Source organism: Calidris pugnax, unplaced genomic scaffold (assembly GCF_001431845.1).
Source record: "Calidris pugnax isolate Ruff unplaced genomic scaffold, ASM143184v1 scaffold17, whole genome shotgun sequence".
Taxonomy (NCBI): Eukaryota; Metazoa; Chordata; class Aves; order Charadriiformes; family Scolopacidae; genus Calidris; species Calidris pugnax.
In genome coordinates, this window is record NW_015090794.1 from 3,248,137 (window position 1) to 3,259,118 (window position 10,982).

Sequence of the window (10,982 nt, forward strand, 5' to 3'; positions counted from 1 at the left end):
GGGGTGACAATATTCCTCGAGTCGCATCGAATCTGCTCTGGCTGCTCTTGAAACGGCTCTGGTTTGCTCGTTTTTTGGAGGGCTCAGATGGCTTCTTCTCGCCGCTTCAGATTCTGGCAAGCGAGTCACAGATCAAACGTGTTTGCATCCCCCCCAAACTCCTTCCCCCCCCACCCCCCTTTCCATCATGCGACCTGATGGCAAGCCCAGCTTGGAGCTCGCTGAGAGATTTTGGCTGAGGCTGCAAGTCAGCGCGACCCATCTGACTGCCTTCCTACCAGGGGTCTGTGTAACCTGGCGCGGGGTGATTAAGCTCGGAGAAGAGGGTGTTTGCTGTGGCCAGTCCGACCTTGGCACGCTCCGTCGGAGAGCTCGGTGCCCGTGGCGATCGGCGTTGGCCATCGCGCTGTTAAAGATCTGGGACACGGGGTAGGAGGTGAAGGGCGTTCAAGAAGTGAATTTGGTTGCTTTGTGGTAGGTGGTTGGTCCTGATACATCTGCAATAACGGTTCAACAGCTTCCCCAAAATGGAGCCATCTCCGTGTTCGTGCTCGCCCCTGGCTCCTTGAGCTCGCTTCTCACTGCCCAGGCTGGGGCTTTCCCGGGGGATTGCCCCCATGGCACAGGGATGAGCTGAATGGGGTCTCAGATAAGCCCAAATGTGCCAGGTAGCCAAAATCTCTGATAAGTCTGGCTGATTTTGAACCAGTGGCAGAGAAATACTGCTTCATATTCAGTAAAACCCTGGTTTATTAAACTTTCTCTTTCCCTTACCCTTCTCTTGAGATTCTGAGCTCTGCCAGAGGGCAAGGGCCATATCCTGATCGCTGAGCCCTTGGTGTAAGCCTGGCCCTGGGTGCTGCTGTGCACCCTGGGTGAGGCTTCAACAGTGCTGGGAGAGGAGAAGCTGCCTTTAAAGGTTGCCCTGCTCTTGAACAGGGGGTCTGGAAAGTTTAAAAAAATCAATACCACTAGTTTGTACTAAAATTGACTTTTTTCCCCACTTCCCTTGGCTTTGCACAGATACATACACCTGTGGGCTTGCTGGCTCCCCTAACCCTGTTGTGCCAGAGCTTTGTGTGTGGCTGTGCGTGGTGCTCCTGGGGGGGACTCGGTGTGGGGCTCTGCACCCACCATTTGAGTGATGAAGCATCATGGCCAGATCCTGGCCACCTTGCCCCAAACTGTGGCCGGGGCTCCTGCTGCCTCTGGGGAGGCTGAGCTGCAGAGCGATGCTGGAAGTTGCTTCTTCTGATGGCTCCTGCCTTGGGTTCGGTGTGACCCAGGGCAGTGCCTGCCTTAAAACCATTTAAATTCCGTCACGGGCTAATGGTTTGCAGAAGGCTAATGGCAGTGCTTTGGGGAGAGAGGGAACCCTGCCATGCCAGCGGGAAGCCGTGCAAGTCGGTGAGGGTGCAGGAGCCACTGATGCAGCTCAGCTGCGTGGTCTGGGATTTCTTGATGGAAAGAAGCTGTTGTCCTGCTGAGGGGAGTGGGGTTGGTGGCCCCAGGAGGCAGGAGGGCTCAGGAGGGCTTGTGGTTTGAGCACAGGCTTTGGGGAGCTGCGTTTGGGACAGTTTCAGCTCTGCCATGGTTTCTTTGTGGCAGGGTGGGTTCCTGTCCTGTCTGCACTGGAGGCTGCTGCTGGGGAAACTGAGGCAGGTGGCACTGGGAGCTGCTCCCTGGGCATCTGCTGAGGACTGGGAGGGTGACCATGAAGCTGGGCGGGTCAGGCTGAAGGAGTTTGCTCTCAGAGGGCAGAGCAAACCCCTGGAGTTGGTGCTCATGGTTGGTGGCCCCCCCTGAAGTCTCCCCAAGGGCAGAGTCACCCTCCATGTGGTGGGATGCAGGGTGTTTCATGGGTCTGCTGAGGACAGGGTGGGCTCCACAGCCATCTTGCCTCTTGGTTTTTCAAGGAGTGTTTGTGCCCCCAAGGGGGGATGTGTTAAGTACTGGTTGGGGAAGATGTCTCGAGTTCAACCAGTTCTCAGACACACACGTGGTGGGAAATAATCCTGCTGTGGGTGCTCTCCCCCACCCTCCCCTGCGTCTGAGGACATTGCTCTTGGACGTGCTTTTTCCCCTCAAAGAGTACGGGATCTGCTGCCTGCTCCTGGGATGGGGCTTTTGGGGTGGAGATGGGTAACGATTGCAGTGGGGCTTCCTTCCCGAATCCCGGTGTCTAACGCTCCCCCCTTTCCTTCCCAGGTGATGCTGGTGGGCGACTCGGGGGTCGGCAAAACCTGCTTGCTGGTGCGGTTCAAAGACGGCGCTTTCCTCGCCGGCAGCTTCATTTCCACGGTCGGAATTGACTTCAGGGTAAGTGCCTGGGGGACTCCTCCGTCCCCGGGGGTGGCTTCTCGGCCCCTGCCCACGGGGTCTGGCAGGTGAGTGACTGCTTTTGCAGAGGAGTAACAAAATATTGCTTTAAGGACTTAAACCTCATCATCCCGACCTGTGTCAGCTCCAGCTGGGGCACCTGGGGGCTGCCTCGGGGCTGAGCAACCATATGATGGCAGTGGCCTCTTCATTACTGCTCTGCACGAGGGTGAGGGAGCGTGTCCTCTGCTCTGGGTCCTGGGGATGAATCATGTCAGAGCAACTTTTGAGGCCTGAGGCTCTGTAAAAATATTTCCCTAAGTCAGTTTCAGTGTTTTTAAGAGTTTTAAAAAATACCCAAACAAACCAAACCAAAACTGACACAAACCAGAATTCCTTGGAGACATCTCCTGAGCACAGCTTTGGGGTGCCAACCTGGGAGTGCAGTGCCGGGGTGACCCTGTTCCCTTTGGGATCATGCTGAGGAGTCTCTGAGCTCTCAGATAATGATAGTTTTGTTGGCAGTGACCGGAGCATCCCGCTGCTGGTGCTAGGGCAGCCTTGGAACTGTGTGGCACCAGCAAGGACAGCGGAAACCTGCTTGACAGAGGGGGTCATGTGGGGAATGTGGGGCTGAAGGGGAGACAGGTCATGTCCTGCAGTGCTTTGGTGTGGGCAGAGCATCCTTTGCCAGGTTGGAACATCTTATGGCTGGCCGGGGCTCTGAAAACCTTTTGTTGGCTGTGTTTCCCCGTCAGTACCTTGCTGGGGAGCTGGGGCAGGTGGTGCTGCCTGAGGACACCATGGTCCAAGCAGCCCCTGGTGAAGGGGGGCTGCCGTGCTGCCATGGGCACCCTGGGCTGCAGAGCGGGCATCCCTGGGGTAGGCTTTGCTCTCCCTGCCCCGCTGTCAGGGTACCGCCTGCATCATCTCACTGTGCGATGGCTTTTTGGCTCATTTTGGCACCGCAGTGGTGCTGGGTGGGTGCGGTGAAGAGCTGGTGGTGATGCCACGCACCAGTGTTGCATCTTCCCGACCGCTTTTTCTCAGTAGGATCTTGGATCCTACTTTCTTGGAGGATTTCTTGGGAGATGGGTGTCTCTTGTAACCTGCTATTTCACCGGGGTGTGAGTAATAACTTGCTGGTACGGTGACAAGTGGAAGAGATGAGGGATGGCTCAGAAAGCCTTGAGAAAGAAAGCGATGTTCTTGCCTGCAAATAGGCTTTAGGTGCAGAGCGACACGGTGGGTTGTAGCAGCGCTCGGTGAAGTTGGTAAATTGGAGTCCATAATTTTATACAAAGGTAATTACACGGCATTTCAGGTGTTCTTAAAATGAAAAGCGTTTTATTATTGATTGCGGTGATTGATACCAAGGGCAGTCATAAAAATCCTGTGACTTATTGATTAGAGCACTGAAACGACTGCCACGAAGAAGCAATCAAATTAGGGTTAATTTACTTCTGTAATAGAGCAGCTAGAGCTACATCGTTTTGAAATGGGCAGATTATACAGCGGGGAAGATCATGTGTATGCCCTAAAACTCATTATTATCATCTTTGTAAGGCACTCGCTGTTTTGGGGGGGGATGTGGAAATAGTTTTTTGATTGTACATCTCCGTTTCCATTAAGATAATCAAGGCACTCACTGTTTTTGGGGGGGCGTGGAAATAGTTTTTTGATTGTACATCTCCGTTCCATTAAGATAATCCTGTTTGCAGCCGCTGTGTAATTGTGCCCCTTCTCGCCTTTCGCATCACGATGCAGATGAAGCTCTGGGGTGGTAACGCTGGAGGCTTCTGCTGCGGGAGCGCGTTTTGGTTTTAATTTGTGTCTATCTAATAACAAAACTGTCACATGGCAGCTCCTTTGCTCGGTAATCCCAGAATCTGGTCCTTCTGGAGCGAGCCGGGCTGTTTGGGACGGGGGGGCTGTGGTGGGTTTCTGCTGTGGGTTCGCCTTGGGGTGGTGCAAGGGGTGCTGAGCAAGCGCAGGGGTGTTCTTTCGGTGTCCCTGGCTTTCTCAGCAGGGTTTGAGGTGGTTTCTAAGCCTCGCTGGTGGCAGAGACCGTGGGGACCTCCCCAAGGCCAGGGTGTGTGGCAGCTGGGCTCCTGCGCACGCCTGACCTTGCTCGGCCAAGGGAGAGCAGCCAGGAGCCTGGGGACGTGGTGGGGATGGAGCTGCCCAGCTCCTGCCCTTGTTTTGGGGACTGTCTCTGCTCCTCTTGATGCCTCTCTACAAAATGTCCTGAGATGGGACAGAGCCACCTCGGGGGGCAGCCCCCTGTGCCCCCACAGCCGCTCTCTACCCCCTCTCCCAGTCCGTCCACTGGTCCCAGCGGGCTCCAGGATGAGCCGCTTGTTTTCGAGGATGTCAAACCATTAGGTACACGCAAAGCTATGGCTAATGGATTATGTAGGCCTGAGCAAATGTAAATGAATAGAAATCCATTTAAAATTAATCTGGCATTACAATTCCTAATGGCCCCCTAGGTTTTTTTTTCCTCCTACTGTTTTATGTTAAGGAGAGTCGCTGGCATTGTGTTTGTTTATCATCGTCTCTTAAACAAAGAAGGATGTTGGTCTAAATATATTTGGAAAACAAACGACTGATTCTAGGGAAATAAAGATGACTGTAGTATTAAAAAAAAAAAAACTGCATCAAAATGGTACCTTTTGGCTTCTAGCTTTGGTGGTGCTGAGTCCTTCAGCCTTCCTTCGAAAATTGGTTTTACTGGGGGAGCATCTTTAGCTCCTCAGGAACATACCAGTCCTCCCCCTGCAGCTGGAGCAGTGCTGGGGTGTCCAGGGATGCCGAGCAGGGGGTTTGGTTGGGGGGGGGCACTGCTGGGGTGACCCCCCAGTGCTGTGGGTGCCACTAAGGTGAGGCAGAGCCCTGGGGCAAGGGGTTCTGCTCGTGGTGGGGGCTTCGCCTGAGCTGAGGGCTTGCTTGGAGCGACAGAAACTTCTGTCTCAGTTACGAGGGGGAGCCTCTGGGCTGAGGAAACCTCTCTCTGCCTCCAGCATCCCGGTCCAGGCTGTTACCTTCAGAATTTCCAGCCATTGATAGATAGCCAGAGGCTTAATTATTCCCTCCCATCAGCTGTGGTGTGGCTGAGAGGTGCGGCATGAGATCTTTCTCCTCATCTTCCCTGGGGCTAGGGGGTCTCAGGAGACCCCTCTGCCTGGGGGCAGTGGTGGGGCTGGGTCTCTCCCTGCAGATCCCCACCGGTGAGGGCAGGATGGGTGATGCCTATGCAGGCAGAGGGACTGCCTGGGGCAGGTTGTGTGCGCTTTTCTAGCTTCATATGTCGGGGTTTTGGGGAGAAGGGTCTCCTGGGAAAGAGCAGGTTGATCACTCAGAGGTGTGAATCCCACTTTTCTCGGTGCTACTGAAGAAGCTGCCTTTTGCTTTAATTTTGGGAACGCAGCAGAAACCTCAACAGGAATCAAAGCTGCGCAGCCAACGGTGCTTCTGTCTTGTCGTAACACTCAACTAACGGGAGGAATGTCTTGCCAAAGCCAAAAAACCCAAGGGCCATGTGAGCCCACCACGTGTCCCTTCCCCGATGACAACCAAGCTCTGTGGGGCCACCCCGATGCTCGCTGCCCAGCTGGTGCTCGCTGCCCCGTGCTCTGCCCCGAGCTTTGCAGGGGTGGGCAAGTTAAGATTTTTGTGCTAATTGGACCTGAAAGGAGAAGAACATAAAAGAAAAAAAAAAAAATTAAAGATGAGCCTGTTCTCCCTGGGAAGAGGTGCTAATGAGTTTCTTTGCATTAGCAGGGGAGGTGGTTTCTGCGTTAATCAGTGGGATGAAGCCGTGAGGGAACGCTTTGTTGGTGGAGTTCGGAGCAGGGCGGCTTGTCTTCGCTTTCTCCGAGGTGTGTAGCGGTATCGCTCCTCTCTTGCTGCCCCAGGGAGAGGGAGCAAACCAACACCCTCCTGCGACAAAGATGATTAAGGAATTGGAGCATCTTCCTGATGAGGAAAGGCTGAAAGAGCTGGGACTTTTTACCTGGAGAAGAGAAGGCTGAGGGGAGACCTAATTAATGCTTATAAGTATCTAAAGGGCAGTTTGAGGGAGGATGGAGCTGGACTTTTTTTAGTGGTTCCCAGTGACAGGACGAGGGGCAACGGGCACAAGCTGGAACATGGGAAGTTCCACTCAAATATGAGGAAGAACTTCTTTCTGGTGAGGGTGCCAGAGCCCTGGAACAGGCTGTCCAGGGAGGTCGTGGAGTCCCCTTCTCTGGAGATCTTCAAGCCCCACCTGGATGCAGCCCTGAGTGATGTGCTCTGGGCAATCATGTTTTGGCAGGGGAGTTGGACTGGATGATCTCTAGAGGTTCCTTCCAACTCCAACAATTCCGTGATTCCTCACCCAAAGCACACCTGGGTGCTGTGGGAGGAGGAGAGAGCCAGCCCCATTGCTTCAACCCAGCCTTGGGCTTCCCAAGCAGGTGCCTGGGCACAGGGAGCGCTTCCTCTGAAGGCTGGTTGGGCTCCAGCGTCCACCAATTTGCCCCACCTTACCCAGGAGGGGCTTCTGCTGGTTGTTACCCCACGGAGACCCACGGCTTACCCCTGGCTGTGGCGTCCTTGGGCAGGGTGAGCCATCCATGGCCACGGTCTCTGCTCCAGCCTTGGCCGTGCCGCAGTTAATCTGCTCGCTGGGACGGCTGCTGCGCCCTGTAAATAAAAGCTGTCACTTGTGGCCCTGAGCTTTAAGGACTCTTGATTACATTCAGCCCCGTGCTGCTCTGGGGGTGGAATCAGAGGTATATAATATGTTTTTCTGCATAAGAGATTTGTTGCATCTCTGTTTATTTTTTGTAACGTGCGTGTGTGTGTGTGTGCACCTTCCGTCGGCAAAACAGCAGCTGCTGGCTGCCTGCTGACTCCTTCAGCGAGCTCAACTTAGCAGGAGAGATGGAAAGCTTCCTTCCAGCCATCCAGGGCATGCAAACTAACACTGGCCACCATCTGGATTCGGCAAGTCTGGTCCCGGTTCTCCTTGCGTTCAGAGGAGGGAGGTATGGATGCCCTGAGCATCTGCTGGTCCCCAGCAGGTGCCTGCATCCCTGCCCTCAGGGCGATGCTCCAGCACAGCCTTCGCCGTGGTGCCTCCCTTTGAAGGGTTGGTGCAACCTGGAGCCATCTGAAAGCCAAGGGCTGGCTTTTATCTCAGCGGCTGGCACTGCACGCTAACGGGGCTAATTTTTCTGATGGATCAATCTGGAAAAAGTGGGAGGGGATCTGCACAGGCCAGAAGAAGGAAAGGGAAATAAATTCATTCCAGCATGTTTTTCTATACAAAATTAGTCCTCAACATTTGAGGGAAGAGACTCTGGGCATCGAGCAGATCGTTTAGTCTTTTCTGTTCGTACACTTGGCTGTGTAGCCTGGCGATGTGTGGGGGGTCAGGCAGGGGGGCTGCTGCAGGCTGTGGTGGGGTGGGTTTAGGCTGGTTCCCAGGGCTGTGAGCTGGAGCACCAGAGGGGACAGCCCTGGCTCCACACTTCTGCAGACAAGGTGGCCTTCCCCTGGGAGAGGCATCTTGATGCTGCCTGGGTTGCCTGGGCCAAATACCCCTCCGTGGGGCTACTGAGCCAGCGGCAATGTGGGTGCGACCGCCCCAGGCCAGGGGAGGCGAGGAAGGAGCCCTGTGTGGGCACTGGTGTGGCAGGATGGGCAGGGGGATGCCTGTCTGCCTGCCTCGGGTGTGTGTTTCCACCAGCTCTTTGTCTGCAAATGGCTTGTTCTGCGTCTCCTATTGCTGTATGAATTTTAATAGAAGCCAGTAGCCAATTTGATACTTTTGCATTTCTCACTGGAAGGAAAGCTGGGCTAAATTTGCCCAGAGGAGCTTTCCCGTGATGCTTTCTGCCCCTTCTGCCTGGTTTTTGGGGGGCAGACAAGATGCTGGCACCAGTGCTGTAAGGGCCGGGTGCCTTAAGGACCAGGTGCTGCCCGAATCTGGCAGCAGGTGAGGCAGGTCCCCGACAGCTCGCTCGGGGAGTGCAGGAGCTGCTCGCTGGAACATGCCTTGATTTTATCGATTTATGTTGTGTGGGACTCGCAGGACGACAGCTCCTCCACAGCTGCTGCTGGTTCCCGTTCCCTGCTCCCAGGACGGGCTCTCAGGGGAGTAAAGAGCCCTTTTTCCTGGGAAACCGAGCCCTGCTTTGCTTTCAGCTGCTGCTCTCCTCCCTTGCAGAGGGACACAGCTTTGCAGTCGGCGAAGCCTGTCATTTGCATGCAGGGGCTCAGTTGCCAAGAGATGCTGCGAGCAGCGCCCGTGGCGGGCTACACCCGCTTTCTCACATCTGCTAGTATTTTATTCATAATGTTTCTTTGCCTCTTGCATTTGAAAAATAATAACCCTCCTCGGTGCGCTCGGGTTCTGCAGCACACCAAACTGCAAACACTCCTGTGCCGGCCCTAATCCCCGTGGACAGCAGACTCGGTTCCTGCCTTGGGGAAGGCAAAAACAAACAAGGTGAATGTCCTCAAAGCAGAGAAGTGCTTGAGTTCCTCTGTACGTGAGCGGCTGGAGCAGCCTCGAGACCCAGAGCCTGGTTAGAAAAACTCTTAACCAGTTTGCAGGATGGTGTGAAGATGCCTGTCCTGCTCTTGGCACAGCAGGGGCTCTCCCACCCCCTCCGGTGTCTGGGAAATACCACCCAGAATAGATTGGGTGATTAAACTGGGTGTGAAATTATGCATCTATTATTTCAGCTGATGACGAGAGCACTGGGGACATGGGGTTTCGTGGGAGATGCTCTTGGAAGGGTGTTGGTGTCTCCCAAGCTCCTGCAGCCCCAACGTGGGTCTGTCCCAGTCCAGAATGGTTGAAATAAGAGGTGTAATTAGCTCAGGTGGAGGGTTGGAGCCTTGGGCTGCTTATGAGCTGCAGAGCCAGGGTACAGGCATGGAAAAAATCTGCCTAGGAGCTGCTGGTGGAAGGAAGGAGGTTGTAAAACCATTCACTGTCACCTGCTTCTGTATCCTCATTAGAGCTGTACAAGAGCTCAAAACCCCATTAGAGGACCAACATGGTGGAAACTCAGCTGGAAAATGCAATTCCTGCACATCTGCAGCTTGTTGTGAGATGACATGGAAGGCGTGAGCTGAGTCGCTTCCCAGGGCCTATAGCATCTCACCAGAATAGCTTAATTTCATAATCCTTTAATTTCTTTTCCAGGCAAGTTGCGCTGTGGCACAGAGGTGGGTTGGGAAGTGGCACCTGGGTGCAGGTGGTGTCATAGCAGTGTCCCCTCCCTGAGCCATCGACATCCACTTTGGCTGGGCCATCAGCAGGAATGGCCCTCCCACATCTTTATCTGTTTTTCCTGCAGCAGCAGCAGAGAAAGGGAAACCTTGCTTTGTGCATTGTAAAATTGGATGAGATTTTGGCCATAGCTTAATGGCCGTGCTTTGAAGTGCATTGTGAGGTTCCTGTGGGGTGATGGACCTGCTCACGTGAGCATCCCCGCTGCAGCACCCATCTATGATGGGTGCAGTGGAGCTGCCACTGGAGACTGTTCTGCCCATGAGCAGGAGCTGGAGGCGTTGTCTCATGTCCTCTGGTCTGTAGGTCAGTGCCCCACTCCTTGCTTTGCTCCAGTTTAGCTCCCTTAGCTTTCCTCCCTGCAAGGGAGCAGGGGGAGGAGGAGGTCGGTGCTGGAGGAAGGCTGTGGGCACACACGTGTGGTGTGTCTGCATCTCTCCGGATGGTGCCCGGTGAGAAACTGGCCCTGGGGAGGTGAACTCGGGTGCTGGAGCATCAGCTGCCCCTGTGCAGAGCCAGGCGTTACTCAGGGTCTGCTCGTGGTACTGGGGCCTGCTTTTATAGCCAATAAAACATTTAAATGGGCCTAGAGTAAGTCTAAATAGTTTGAATATTTAATGGAACGCATTTGGCTTAATTTCACTTTCATCTTTCATTTGTGATAAAATATTGAATTCAGCTGTGCAGAATTGGGTTTTTTCTTTGAAAGCAGAGGGGAGGTGGCTGAGCTGGCAGGGGTGATGGGTGGGCTTTGGGGGTGCCTCTGCCCCCCCCCACTGCCCCTCCCCTGATTTAGGGGTATCCCTACCCTGTGTCTCTCACCTTGCTCAGCCCCCATGAGCCCCCGAGCCCTGGCTGCCTCTCTGCTGAGCTGCTGACTCATTTCATTGCCACTGATTAATTATTTGCCCCCAGCAGGCTTCGGTTTATTCCCAGTATGGATGCTGGTGATCTTGGTGTGCACACGGGGAAGGGCAAAGTGCTAGTCTGGGGTTTGGCAGCTGATCCCTGATCCTCCAGCCGAGCTTGGTCCTCTTCCCAAAGAGCCACTTTCCTCCTCGTGTCTGCAAAGGATGGGGAGATCTGAGGCATGGACGTAGGGCTCGGGTCAGTCCTGTGAGGGAAACTGAGCATCAGTGTGGCACATCGTAAGGGCAGCAATCGGCTGCTCCGAAACCTGGGACAGAGAGTCTCGGCAAAAGATCGTGCCCCTTAGGAAAAAAAACACAAAAAAATAGGAAAAACAATCCTGTCTGAGTGGATCGGAGCCGTGCTTACGGGGCAAGGAGCTGCAGTGTGGTGTGTCTGAGCAGTTGTCCACTTGTCCTTGGCTGGCGGGGGGGGGGGGGGGCGGTGTTGCGCCACGAAAGGG

At 54.4% G+C, this 10,982-nt stretch overlaps 1 protein-coding gene across 1 annotated transcript in view; it reads left to right on the plus strand.

Annotated features, from left to right (window-relative positions):
* The first annotated feature begins 2,206 nt into the window (after nucleotides 1-2,206).
* Nucleotides 2,207-10,982, plus strand: part of RAB26 (RAB26, member RAS oncogene family) — a 31,021-nt gene continuing 22,245 nt past the window's right edge. Inside the window, exon 1 of the mRNA XM_014936677.1 lies at nucleotides 2,207-2,319. Coding sequence (XP_014792163.1) covers nucleotides 2,212-2,319 — 108 coding nt within the window. The 5' untranslated portion in view covers nucleotides 2,207-2,211. The remainder of the gene's footprint in view (nucleotides 2,320-10,982) is intronic.